The sequence below is a fragment of the Amblyomma americanum genome, chromosome 11 (genome assembly GCF_052857255.1).
Source record: "Amblyomma americanum isolate KBUSLIRL-KWMA chromosome 11, ASM5285725v1, whole genome shotgun sequence".
Classification (NCBI taxonomy): Eukaryota; Metazoa; Arthropoda; class Arachnida; order Ixodida; family Ixodidae; genus Amblyomma; species Amblyomma americanum.
The window spans coordinates 89,157,035-89,171,783 of record NC_135507.1 but is presented as its reverse complement, the minus strand read 5'-3'; the positions used below and the strand labels follow the sequence as shown (position 1 = coordinate 89,171,783).

The 14,749-nt window shown below is 43.1% G+C and overlaps 1 protein-coding gene across 1 annotated transcript; it reads right to left on the bottom strand.

The window, feature by feature from the left end:
• Positions 1-1,158: 1,158 nt before the first annotated feature.
• LOC144109793 (uncharacterized) lies at positions 1,159-14,500 on the bottom strand. Its single transcript, XM_077642582.1, has 5 exons — positions 14,302-14,500; positions 13,449-13,542; positions 12,840-12,915; positions 8,337-8,466; positions 1,159-1,283 (listed from the first exon to the last, which is right to left on the bottom strand). The coding sequence occupies exons 1-5, from the start codon at positions 14,315-14,317 to the stop codon at positions 1,159-1,161; spliced, it is 441 nt and encodes a 146-aa protein (XP_077498708.1). The 5' UTR covers positions 14,318-14,500.
• Between the last annotated feature and the right edge of the window lie 249 nt (positions 14,501-14,749).

Genomic DNA, 14,749 nt, shown 5'->3' with positions numbered 1-14,749 from the left:
AACTGTATTGCAAGGAAAGCTAGAGCCGCCGCGGTGGCTCAGTGGTTATGGGGCTCGGCTGCTGATCCGAAAGGTGCGCGTTAGATCACGGCCTCGGCGGTGGAAATTTCAATGGAGGAAAAATGCTTGAAGCCCGTGTACTGTACGATATCAGTGCACGTTAAGGAACCCCAGGTGGTTGAAATTTCCGGACCTCTTCACAACGGCGTCCCTCATAGCCTCAGTCGCTTTGGGAGATCAAACCCCCATAACCCAAACACTGTAGGACGTTTTTTTTTTGTTTTTGAAAAAAGATTTGGACTGTGAAATAACTAACACTAACAATTCAGCACACAACGCTCTAAACTGGACGAGTTCTTGTCAAGACTAACTGTAAATTACATTACGAAAAATTGAGGTAGCACGCAAGGCCGGAATACAGTGGCGGCGCAAAAGTGATCGCGAAATGCACGCATTGCGTGCAAATAATAAACTAAACAACAAAATGATAAGTTCTTCTGACAGTTCTCAATTTACTTCGTCATTCAAAGGAATAAGAGGAAAGACAGCGTATGCCAGCGGGATAACTTTGCCAGAATAATGCTATGCGGATAATGCTTGACGATGTTACGTGAGCTGTCCCAACTCTGCTACGAGTCTCAGTGCCTTATTCTGGACTCAGCTTTGTTTTTTGATCCGAAGCGTGTCTTGAGGTCCAAAACCCCCCAGTCAAAACGCACTACAGGATTCTAAGACAAAAAATTTCTGTAGTCTGTAGTCTTGTCGTATTTTGGGCATGTCTTGTGTAGTCTGTCTTGTCTTCTGTAGTCTGTCTTGTCTTTTGTAGTCCTGTCTTCTGTAGTCTGTCTTGTCTTTTATAGTCTGTCTTTTGTAGTTTGTCCTCTCTTTTGTAGTCTGTCTTGACTTCTGTAGTCTGTCTTGTCTTCTGTAGTCTGTCTTGTCTTCTGTAGTTTGCCTTGTCTTCTGTAGTGTGTCTTGTGTAGTGCTCGTACACTGTGTAACAGTCGTTACTGTCACCTGTCAATTAACACAGGATTTGTGTTCTGGAGTACGCTATGGACAAAAATGCACAGCTTGTTAATGGTCGCCTGTCAACACAAGCTTTGTGCATTCCAGAGTAATTCGTGCACAAAACGACTAGAATTGAAATGAAAATGATCAATATTTATTTACTGTTTCGTGCTTTTTTTTCGAGCTTGCTGATGCATGCTGTCCAGCGTTATCCTGCCCGCAGGTTCCTAGATACATCACCCATGAGCCAAGAAAAATGGTTTTTGTCTTGGCTGAAAAAAACAAAAAATAGAGATCACCGCTGCTACCTGCGCAAAAAAAATGTGAAAGCGTTGACGCCTCGACACTGGTCGCCTTTCAAATTTGGCGCCATGGTTGTTTTCTCGTTGACTTGATTGGTTATCAATTAACTCTTATTTTACCCTCACTTCATCCCAGCAACGATTTCGAGTTTTCAAATTTTCCTCCATGGATCGTTCCTGCCCACTCACTGAATACTTGGCCAGTCTAATCACGCATTCATTGCCTTTCGCTTCTCAATAATTACCTAATTGCCTCTAATTTATCATTCTTTTTCCTATCTCCTAGTTAATTATAGGAAACTTATCACTGGTCACGTGATTACTCATTTCGAGTTTTCAAACTTGGCGCCAAGCTTTGGCTTTGTCCATACTTCCAGTTTTTCAAACTTCGCACTACGCTGTAGCTCCTACTTTCAGCGTTTTCAAATTTTGCGGCACTTTTTCTCTAGCCCAGCCACTTTTTGGACATTTTTGGCTGCAAATATTTATCCAAGTATGAAATTTTCTTTTCGAGCAGCATCCTCACATCATCCTCTGCCAATTACACAACCAATCATATGACGCTATCTCTTCTGAGTTGCCCACAACTGCTGCGGACACGATCCCCGGCAACATAGCCTAGTAAACTCACTTTATTCAAAATGTTGTAATACTGAACAAGGCTTATGACTAGCCGAGTTGGTACTGACTCACCTTAAAACCAGCCAGAACACAAAAGAAGACATGAGCTCAAGAGGCGGGACTAACAAAAATTTAATTGAAGATTTTGATTATTTGATTTGTGAGGGTTTAACGTCCCAAAGTGACTCGGGCTATGAGGGACGCCGTAGTGGATGGCTCCAGAAATTTCGACCACCTGGGGTTCTTTAGCGTGCACTGACAACGCACAGTACACGGGCCTCTAAAATTTCGCCTCCATTGAAATTTGACTGGTGCGGCCAGGATCGAACCTGCGTCTTTTAGGACAGCAGCCGAGCGCCATAACCACTGAGCCACTGCGGCGGCATCATTGAAGGAAAGCCGCAAAAGAAGACCCGCGAAGAGATACAAGCACACAATAACCCAAAGCAATGAAAGGGCGAAGTGCAATCAAAGGTCACTGGCATACTAATGAATCATCTAAAAAAGCAAATTCCTTACAGTGAAGGTTTTTTGATGGCTTAGCCACACGTGTCCTTAGCCTTACCGATGTAGTAAGCCTCAACTATCTACCGACAGATTTATCCCTTCCATAAACCACTGATGTGTCGTGGAAATTAGGCATGCAAAGAGACAGGTCATCCTCAGATTTGCATTCACAAGATTTAGCGTGCAGTGCCAGATTAGAATTTGCCTTCCCCCATTAGAGTGAAAGTGCTCAGTCAGGTGCAAATTCAGATATCTGCCCGTCTGCCCATATTAGTTGAGCCATAAGGCAGTGGAATGCAATATACTCCATTACTTTGCAAGTGGTGAACCTTTTTTTGTGACACTGTCCATTGTGGACAAGTACCCAATTTTATCAAGCCTTTTTAATGGCGGCGCAAAGGCCTCCTGTCTAGCACTTCGCTGTTAAGACAACAGCAGCATTACGCTTTCCCGCGACTTTCTTGAGACTGTGAAATACTGTGGAGGTAAGGTGTATCAGCATCATCGGAGTATCTGCTCCTTACCCTCGAGCGAGTGAAAACATACTATGACAGGTTGTTGAGATGGGCAAGTGGGAACCCAGCTGCTTGGAAACCTGCTACAAGAATGCGTCCTCAGCAGTGATGGCATGACTTATCTAAAGCTGATGTCATGCACACGATTGCACACCCATCAAGTGTTTCCATCTTTACTGACCTTAACCAGCGACAAATACACCTCTTCACCATCCTTCCCCAACGAGTGGTCCGACTCGTAGCTAAAAAGAGCCTTCCCCGATCTTTAGCTGTAGCCCCGACAAACATATTCGTCCACAAAGCGCAAGTCTGCATCAAGAAACTGCTAACGGTTCTGCTTAGACAATTCTGATGTAAAAGACAGGCCTTGACTGAGTGCCTTAAGGACTCCTAAAACATTTTGTGCCAACTTATCTGAGCCTTCTATGTCCAGAAAAATTACAGTCATGAACATAACGAAATGCTACTATGCCAAGGTCTTCCAAACAGGCCTCCAATGCCTTATCGACTTTAGACAAAAAAATGTTGCTGAGCAAAGGTACGACCTGCGTGTAAATACCGCCCTGCCAACTGACAAATACGGATTTGCAGTAAAAGGACAACAGCCCCAAGAAGCCAGCAACCGAAATCACGCAATCATCTGTAAAAGCATGTTCATTGTTCACCCTGATGCAGTTTGCACATGCCTCAGAGGTCTATCATGTGACAATGAATAGTGCAGGCCCTCCATGTCGATGCTCACTGCAGAGCACCTGCCCAGGTTGCTGTCCACAAGAAACTAGAACTCCACAGAACTCCACTTTTGTGAGTTGGCAAGGCGGTATTCACATCAGAAATCAGGCATATGCAGAGGGTCCCAGATTGCACTGTTCCTCCGCGACATTCTTCTGTCCAGAGTCGATACCGCATCAAAGCCCTGTTTGGAAGGCATCGGCATAGTAGCATTTCATTATGTTGATAGCTACCTAATTTTTTTGCACAAGGAGGGCTCAGATAAGTTGGCACAAGACGTTTTAGAAATCTTTAGGCATGTGGTCAAAGCCTATCGTTTACGTCTGAATTTCACTAAGCATAACCGTTTGTAGCTTCTTGACTTAGACCTGCGCTTTGCGGACGACCACATATGTTGGCGCCAAAGCCCAAGATCAGGAAGCCTCTTAGCTACGAGTTGAACCACTCGAGGCTGGTGAAGGACAGGTTGGCAATCACATGCATCACGACCGCTTTATGAAAGTCATGCCATCACAGTGCTTAGAATGCATTCTCAGAGCAGGTTTCCAAGCCAATGGCACCTGGGTTCCCACTTGCCCATCTTGCGCACCCGTCAGAGTGTGCTTTTACTCTCTCGAGGGAACGGAACACCGTTCACATGATGCTGACGTAGTTGAGCAGCACAAAAAGGCGGGCTCTATACCTTACATCCACGCTATTTCGCACCATTTCAAGAAAGTTGCACCAAGGTATGATGTTGTTGTTGTCTTGACCGCAAAAAGTAAGGTAGGAGCCCTTTGCTTCTTCGTTCAAACTAGGCTTGATACAACTACGGGTAATCGTCCGCTATGCACAGTGGCAGATAAAAAATGTTCACCACTTGCAAAAGTAAAGGATTTTTTGCATTCCACTGCCTCGCAGCTGAAACTACTATGGGCAGACAAGCAGATATCTGAATGTGCGCCTGGCTGAGAACACTTTCACTGTATAGAGAGGAAGGCAAATTTTCACCTGACACTGCACGTTCAAACTCGTGAATGCAATCGGAGGACGACCTTTCTCTTTGCACGCCTGATTTCTGCGGCCCATCAGTGGTTTTGGGAAGTGATAAATCTGTCCTGACATAGTTGAGGCTTACTACATCAGTAAGGCTAAAAACAAGTGCCTGGATAAACCGTCGGTGAACCTTCACTGTAAGGAATTAGTTCTTTAGATTGTTTACTAGTACATCAGTGCCTTTCGGTTATTTTTTGCCAACTCACTGCTTTGGGGTCTTGCATGCTTGAATCTCTTTGCAGGTCTTCTTTTGCCACTTTCCTTCAATAAATTTCAGTTGTTAGACCAGCCTCATCTTGTGCTCATCTCTTCTCCTGTTTTGTGTCTTCCGGCTGGTTTTAAGATGTAATACTGAAGGCCGAAAGAAAGCCATTTTAGAGTCAAGTGCACTTATAATGGCCACAGCTATAATGAATGTTCATTTATTATAAAAAATAGTGCTTACTTCATTAATTTATGCAATGTACCAACTCACGATCCAAAATAATCATTACAGGAGACTTTAACTTGCCTGGAATCAATTGGTCAGACATGTCACACGACAACAAGGAAGTGAAAAGCGCTGAAATGTTGTTACTAAGTACCTTTAGTTTTTAATTAAAACAATTAGTAACTTCTGATACTCGTACTGTCGGGTGTTGCTCTTCTCTACTCGACCTTATGCTTGTTAGCAATTCACTTCAAGATTGTTCCGTAAATGTAGCTCATGGAATCTCAGATCATAAGATGTTAATCATAGCATGTCCGTTGCATGTTTCAACTAAGACTGTGAAACCATCTGTCACTTTTGTTAAAGACTACGAGCGGGCAGATGACACTTCTGTTTTTGCTCGCCTGGAATCTTGTTACCCAGCATTTGAAGCACTCAATGACGTATGTGAAATGTGGTCCTATTTCAAAAAAACTGTTCACTTCTGCGAAAAGCAGTACATTCCTTTGAGGAAAAAACGTGTGAACCGAGAATATCCGTGGGTAACGCGAGAAATTATCCATCTGAAAACAAAGATTAAGCGGCGGCGCAAGCGTTGCCTATCAAGCAACCTTGCATGCCTTGTCAGTACACTCAAAGGTAAAATTCGAGCTGCGAAAACACGTTTCTTCTCGGAGACGTTACCGTCATTTATGAAGCATGACCCGGCAGAGTTTTGGCGCTACTTAGCATGCGAGCAATCCACAGTTTCTGAAATAAAAACGTCCAGTGAAACTATAACCAACACTGCCGCTATTGCTACCAAATTTAACTCGTTCTTTCAGTCTGTTTTCTCACGCTCGGTTTCAGGTGCTTCCCTTGATTCTTACTCCATCACTCATCCCATGTCAGAAATAAACATTAGTGAAGACGGCATTTTCTGCCTGCTGCGCAATCTAGACGTAAAGAAATCTCCGGGGCCTGATGACATCTCAAATAATTTCCTGAACAGATACGCCTTCTGGGTTTCCAAATATTTGTTCCGAATTTTCACTCTGTCGTTGCAAACCCTAACAGTCCCGGATGACTGGCTCAGGGCTAAAGTAGTTCCAATTCATAAAGGCGGTCCCAAAAATGAACTAAACAACTACAGACCGGTCTCGCTAACAAGCTCTACTTGTAAAATACTCGAACATATTATTTACAAAGCAATTATTAACCACTTAGAGGTTAACAACCTCCTCTACAGTAGGCAACATGGCTTTAGGTCGAAATTATCAACAACCACACAGTTGGCAGAGATAACGCACGATATCGCAAGCGCCCTTAATGTAAGGAGTCAGTTAGACGCCATTTTTTTAGACTTCTCTAAGGCATTTGATTTAGTTCCTCACCTAGATTTAATAACAAAACTGCAGGCTATAGGGATCGAAAACACTATCATTTCATGGGTTGAGTGCTTTTTGAAAAATCGTAAACAGTGCGTCAAACTGAAAAGTTCCGAATCTGATAATTTGGATGTCTACTCAGGTGTACCACAGGGTTCAGTCCTCGCCCCCTTATTGTTTTTAATATATATCAATGATATTTATCTATGCGTTGACCCTGAGGTACAAATTCGCCTCTTTGCGGACGACTGCGTGGTATATAAGGAAATAGACACCATCAATGATCAAATTAAACTAAATGAATCTCTATCGTCTATTCAGTCTTGGTGCACTAGGTGGGGAATGAGACTTAATGCCACCAAAACAAAGAGCATAACTTTCAGTGAGAAAAAAAAGCCACTAAATTTTTTATACACTATAACTAATGTTCCTGTCGAGAGAACTAATAACATTAAATACCTAGGAGTGACATTATCCAGCAATCTATGCTGGGAACAGCACATTAAAAACATATATCATAAGGCCCAAGGTAAGCTGTGTTTCCTTAGAAGAAGATTACGCAACGCACCTCCTAACGTGAAACTTAATGCGTATAAAACACTCGTAAGACCGACCTTAGAATACGCGGATCTTATTTGGAGCCCACACCAAAAATATTTGATAGGCAAGCTGGAACGTATTCAAAACCTAGCAGTACGCTTCATATACTCAAATTTTTCTAGACATTCTAGCGTATCTAACCTACTTCACAAAGCAGATCTTCACACCTTAGCACAGCGCAGAATAACATCAAGGCTTAAATTTCTGTACTTACTTTATTACGGTCATTTGAACATCTCAAGAGAAACATACCTCCAGGAACCATTCCGTCACTCTTCAAGAAATAACCATGAAAAAGCACTTCATGAACCCATAAGCCACATTAATGCTCATAAATATTCTTTATTCCCATCGGCTATTTTTTGCTGGAATAAACTACCACCGGCTGCTGTAAACTGCAACTCAATCGAATCATTCATAGAGCATGTTAACAGAGTTGAATCACTGTCAGTATTACCGTGATGAACCTATGTCGCCCAATTTCCATTTGTATTTTCTTTGCAATTACATGTGTTTCCTTTTCAACCCGCTAGTTTCTTCTCCTGGCTTTGACGTCATTAGTACCCTGTGCCACTATAGCGATGAAATGTTATTTTTGTACCCTTGTACTTTACGTATTCCCTTTGTTTTATATTCCCTCCTTGTAACATCTCCTGCATGGGCCCGAGAAGGGCCTGCAGTATCTGTAAATAAAATAAAAAAAAAATAAAGTATATGACACTGCATCAAAATAAAAAAAGGACTAAGCCTCTAACCCTCATGGCCAAACTGCAGTGACAGCAAACGAAAGGACACCATAAACATGCCCCACATGCAAAAGCTTGCACTACAGGCCAATGCAGAAATAAGGTCAGATTACTTCCCAAACTGCATGACACTGCCACGCAAAGTAAAGATTGTGACAGGCAATAAAGGAGCAACAAAAAAGCAAACTGTAGGTAGCAGCCAATTTCAAGCAGACAAGCTACAAGGTCAGGCCAACTGATGTGGAAGAAATTTGAAAAAAAAGCCAAAACAAGCACATAATAATTTTTAAGGTTCTCACAGCCCTTTAAATGGCAAATACTTTTCTGCAAAAACATAACAGAAGCGGAAATTTTTTTTCGGAAATCAATTTTTTTCATGAACTTCATTATTCTTGAAGCACGGGCGGGCATAGAGTAGTCAGATTAGTGCATGCGTTCCTAAGCAATGCCATGCCAAAAACTGTACTTACAGAAAAAGCTTGCCTTACTGAGTGAATACCACTGACCATCCACTAATTTCCCAGCCTGCTCCAGGTCCCTGGCAAAAATCACACGCAACTTGGTGGCTTGCACAACTTCCATGTGACTCTTGGTCTTTAGCTGGAAAAAAATTGAGGGATCAGTGAGATATAAAATTTTACATGCATTGCTTTGTTTCAATGACCAACTAAGAAAGAAACAGCGGTTTCTGTGAGCGCAACTATTTTTTCACACAAGCTTTCTACAGTAAACCACGTTTATCACGACCTAATTCACACTGACTTGCTGCACGGTCCCAGCACTACTGTGTATAGCTCTATGGTTTCAAATGCTTTGTTAGCTCTGAGCCCTTGGGCTTGCACTCGTTAATGCAGAAAACCTCGGGAAGGCCAACCAGAGCTTCGAGCTTTAAGCCATAGGTATTCAGAAGCTCAGTGGTCTGTGGGAGAACTTTTGGCTTGGTGACACAGTAGCAAATACTGCTCCAGCTACTTTCACTCCATTGCAAAAAACTCGCACAGCAGAGACCTGTCCTCCATTTTGCATTGCAGAAACAATCACTGAAATTCAAAGCACGCATATTAAATGCACACCTACCTTCCAACACAGCTTCATAATAATGGGTATAATTATCGGAATGAAATACCAGTCAGTACATGTAGTTTTCAGTTTATCCAAAAATTATAAGCAACCGACAAACAATAAACATTAAAAGAGAAATAAAATAACCAGAATTGTTTAAAAAATCTGTCAGAAGAATTATGTGACATCCACTACACTCCAGAAGAGCAAGGTTCCGGGCTAGTTGGTAATACATTTAAGGGAGGAAACAGCGCAATGAAACACGGACACACACGAGCGCTGACTCACAACTGAAATTTATTTTGAAGAAAAGATGCTTAAATAGGAGACATGCGAGGGTGCTTAACAGGGCTGCTGCAGCGATAACCGCCAATCAGTGTGGTCGCGTCACAAAATTTCAAAAACAGCAACGAAAGAAGTAAGTGATAAAAAACGGTGTAAAGGGCTGCAAAAAGGTGGTCAGGTGACAGTAACAATAACAAGACCAATGGGGGGAGCATTAAAGCCATGAGGGACACAGATGTGAAAATACAGGTGAAACATAAAAATGACAGACGTACAAGCTTTAAAAGCGTGCCCAAAAAGGGGGGGGGGAGATAAAAGCGTTAAAATCATGAGACGCAGCGAAGGATAAAACAAGATAAAGGAACTACCAACAAGGGATCACAGAATCATTAGGCTATAGGTTGCACAAGAAAACTTAAGTGTTCATCAGGCCACCCAGAAAATTTAGCTCTTTTTCCGACAAGGAGAGGGATGCAGTGCTCACGCATTGTTCACCAGATTGATGAATTTGGAGGGCTTCTAGGATTTCCCTCGTCAACCTATCTCGTCCTCGGCCGATAGTGGTGCAGCGATTAAAGTCTGGGGTGCAGATTCTTTCAGTGTCGTCTTCTGTGATTTTGCACTTTTTACAGTGCTTAGCCAGGTGCCCAGAAATTGCTATACTATTTACGTTGTTTTGATGTTCTTGTAGGCGGATATTGATGCACCTTCCCGTTTGACCGATGTACCTCTTCCCGCATGACACTGGGATGGAGTAAATTATTTCTAAATCACAGGGGACATGTTGATCAGAGTGTGCCACCCTACACCCTCGGGTTTCCGGCGGGTTATTCACTTTGGAACAGAGGGCGGAAAGCTTGTTGGGAGCCGTGAAGACGACATCCACGCCGGCGCGCTGTGCGACTTTCTTTAGACGATGGCCGATGGTGTGGAGGTAGGGCATTGCCACAAAATTTCTGCGTTTATCGTTTGAAGCAGCAGGTCCGAGGTGTGGCCAGGGCTTCTTGATCATGGAGCCGGCTACTGATACAAGCAGATGCAAACGGTAGCCTGCTGACAGCAGGCTACCCTTTGCATCTGCTTGTATCAGTAGACAGCAGGCTACCCTTTGCATCTGCTTGTATCAGTAGCCGGCTCCATGATCAAGAAGCCCCGGCCACACCTCGGACCTGTTGCTTCAAACGATAAACGCAGAAATTTTGTGGCAATGCCCTACCTCCACACCATCGGCCATCGTCTAAAGAAAGTCGCACAGCGCGCCGGCGTGGATGTCGTCTTCACGGCTCCCAACAAGCTTTCCGCCCTCTGTTCCAAAGTGAATAACCCGCCGGAAACCCGAGGGTGTAGGGTGGAACACTCTGATCAACATGTCCCCTGTGATTTAGAAATAATTTACTCCATCCCAGTGTCATGCGGGAGAGGTACATCGGTCAAACGGCAAGGTGCATCAATATCCGCCTACAAGATCAAAACAACGTAAATAGTATAGCAATTTCTGGGCACCTGGATAAGCACTGTAAGAAGTGCAAAATCACAGAAGACGACACTGAAAGAATCTGCACCCCTGACTTTAATCGCTGCACCACTATCGGCCGAGGACGAGATAGGTTGACGAGGGAAATCCTAGAAGCCCTCCAAATTCATCAAGCTGGTGAACAATGCGTGAGCACTGCATCCCTCTCCTTGTCGGAAAAAGAGCTAAATTTTCTGGGTGGCCTGATGAACACTTAAGTTTTCTTGTGCAACCTATAGCCTAATGATTCTGTGATCCCTTGTTGGTAGTGCCTTTATCTTGTTTTATCCTTCGCTGCGTCTTAAGATTTTAACGCTTTTATCTCTCCCCCCATTTTTGGGCACGCTTTTAAAGCTTGTACGTCTTTCATTTTTATGTTTCACCTGTATTTTCACATCTGTGTCCCTCATGGTTTTAATGCTCCCCCCCCCCCCATTGGTCTTGTTATTGTTACTGTCACCTGACCACCTTTTTGCGGCCCTTTACACCGTTTTTTATCACTTACTTCTTTCGTTGCTGTTTTTGAAATTTTGTGACGCGACCACACTGATTGGCGGTTATCGCTGCAGCAGCCCTGTTAAGCACCCTCGCATGTCTCCTATTTAAGCATCTTTTCTTCAAAATAAATTTCAGTTGTGAGTCGGCGCTCGTGTGTGTCCGTTCTTCGTGTGTCCGTGTTTCATTGCGCTGTTTCCTCCCTTAAACTACACTCCAGCAGTTCTTTGCCTTTGTGCACCTTCAAACCACACTTTCTTACAGGCACATTTGCACAGAAATTGGGTTGAACTTGATCTTTAAGAATCTTTTTTGATGCAACAGTAGGGAGAAACCAGGTTTTACCCAAAAACGAAGCGCCCTACACATTGCATCACAAGCCTAGATGGTGCACTTGAGTCACCTCTTATGCTTATGCAAGAAACAGGAACACAGATATCTTGACGAAATCAAAAAAAGAGGAAGTGCGATGCATGTGTAATGCAGAGAAGATATAAGCAATACCACACTAAAACACTGGGAGGATTCCAAGAGTAGGTGAATGCATGAATGGGTGGCAATCAGATGGCTAAATGAGATTAGGAAATTTGAGGAAAATGGGTGGTAGCATGTGGCACAGGACACAGTTCTCTAAAATTAACTAGAGAACCATTGTTTTGCACTAATTTTAACAGCACATTCACATGACAGACAAAATCACTAACTCCAGGAACAGACTGAGCATCATGCAACTCAATGTCAATCACCATTGCAAATGGCACCAGCACCGCAGACTGCACATGAGGAAAATTAGACATATTTTTGCTCTCAACTTTGAGCAGCAGTCAGCTGCGCTTTTAGGAGCAAAGCTCTAAAGTACGGCAACATTGGCACTTTGTTTTACTGACATGAGGGTGCTTGTGAACGTGCAAGTCCCATGTTTGTTTTGCACCAAATGTGTTAATTGCGAGGTATGTTTAACTAAAGAGGGGCATCTAACATGGGCATCAGCTCTTCATTACTTCCCTTCTATATCCCTCCCTTATATCACGGTTCAAGTGTCCACCAAAATGTGAGACAGTTACTGTTACATTTCCTTAAATTTTCCTTCAACTAATTTTAAATTTTTAAAGTATAAAGCTTTAAGAAGGTAGAGGTACAAACTGTGCAGTATAACCATATGCTATGGCAATAAACCAGCAATAAATCTGTGCTGACAGCAGCTTGCCCAGTGCATTGCAAGGATGCTATATCATACAAGGATTGGTGTCATCGTGCAATGTTACATTACTGACTGACAATTTGGTCTCTGTATCAGAAATACTGGTAAACCATCATTGTGGAGCACAATGTTTTTAAAGGGATAAATGAATATATAGGTCCTTTTCGAGGACACATATGCATACCAGGCAACAGGTGTGCAATGTCAAAGCACATTTATGTTAACAGCAGCTGCGTCAAGAGCTACATCAGCGACTATATTTTGTACAAGTCTACAGTTCCGGTAATTATAAGCTGAGGCACTGCTGTGAAGTGCATGTAGAGTTTCATGCATTTCTAAACCTAGCTGCAAGCCTATATTGAAAATATTTTTCTAAATAGGCAGCTAAGATATGCATCACTGAAAAAGAATAACTACCATGAACGGATCAGGAGGGATGACACAGCCGAAGGCAGGAAGCACGCATGGCCCAATAGATGCTGGCCGCTGGCAACTGCAAATAAATACATCAAGAGCAACAGCTGTCAGTGGCTGTAGCCATGTCATGAATGACAAGAGAGGAAATCATCTACTGCTTTAAAAACTAAACTTAGACGTAATGTAAGTAAATAAAAACCAATGAGCTAGCCCATGACAAAACAAATGAACAGATTTTATGTAATGCACCCATATACATTCTTTGAGAAGAGTCACAATGACTGTTATAACCACACTGAAAGATGAGCTGGCTGAAATACCGCACACCAATTTGAATATAGGATGTGCAGGTTTTTATTAATTCCTATCATGGTGCCTTGCACCAATGTCTAGGTAATTATATTGAAAGTTGCAACCAGTCTGCCTTGGTTAAATGAGAAGAGAGAATTGAAAAAAGCATGCCTTCACTAGCAGGAAGCTTGATACCTCATAGCACAGCTTGGCATCATAGAAAAATTGCTAGCGCGTTTAACAAATCTGCATACAATTAAAAGCTGCACAAATTTGTCGACTGGCAATGCAAGTAAAGGCAAGAGAAACAAAAAATACCAAAGAACACTCGTGAGTGCGGCGAAGGGAGGTCTGTGGGTAGGATCCCGTGCCTGGGAAGAGTTCCGAACTCGGAGAATTGCCGGCACCACAGCTGATGGCACGCAACCAAGAATAAATAACAAAGCGAAAATAAGTAACAAAAAAACCATCGACAATGGCGAACGACTTGAATGCGGGCCGCAAAAGCGAGGGATATAGCAAAAAGGTAGAAATCCTAAATAATTGTGCAGTTGCATCTCCGACAGCTCGCAGTGCTCAGGAGAGGATGCATCAAAGTTTACAGCTCAGGAGAAGCAAGATTGATCTAACTTTGACATAACACTGCCTCAAATCCTGTTCCACTGGGGAAGCACAGACAAGTTTACAAATGACAAGGCGATGAATATGAACTAGCCTTTCGCATGCGATCACTGCCTCAAAATTTAGTATGACGCATATTAAGGCACAAGCACTAATCCGATGAGTACTAACCCTGAGCAAAATAGTGCGGTGTCTGATCGCAGCTGGCCAAGCGCGAGCGCTCCGCCGCGCAGCACTTCTCGCTCATCGTCTTCTACGCAGTGCAAATCCATGCTTTTGCACCGAGTGTCGAAGCGCTAGCAAGCGAAAGCGTAACTCTGTTGTGATATCTGGTGCCATTTTTATTTACCACGGCACGCGAGTAATAAATGCACATACAGACAATGAGAACAACACTTGTCATGCAGGATATAGGCCCTGCTTTTTTGGCGCCGCATTGTAGCTGCGGCAACCGCAGGCGGACTGCCTCCACTCACATCCCTATATAGCCGCATACAAATAGCGCGTGTGAATACAGATCATTAGCAAAGAAACGCAGAGCGGGACTCACCGGCCATGCGATTCATCCAGGCTTAGTAAAACGGCGCAGGAGTCTTCGTTCCCCTAACAGATGAAAAGACGTCGCAGCACTCTTTCTTCATGGCTTACGCGTTGAAACTCGCCAATGTTGACAGGCCGAAATCCTGGTCGTTGGCTTCCAAAACACACTCCTGCTCACCTTCCTATTGAATGAGTTCTTCACACGTGTCCACCGTAACAAGTATTCAAGCAATGCCTCAAAGAGGCAAATAATACAAAACACAACGTATCGGCTGCGCTGCAATGGCGCCGACGGCTGCGCTTTCGTGTCGGTGAAAATTTGCAACCGACAAAAAACTTAGTTTTTTAAACCATGAATACTTAAATTATCTTCACAACAAAGACATTGCATTTATTCTAAATTATTTTTATATTATTTAGGAATACTAAAGCGCTTTCAGTTACTTTTTCTGGTATGT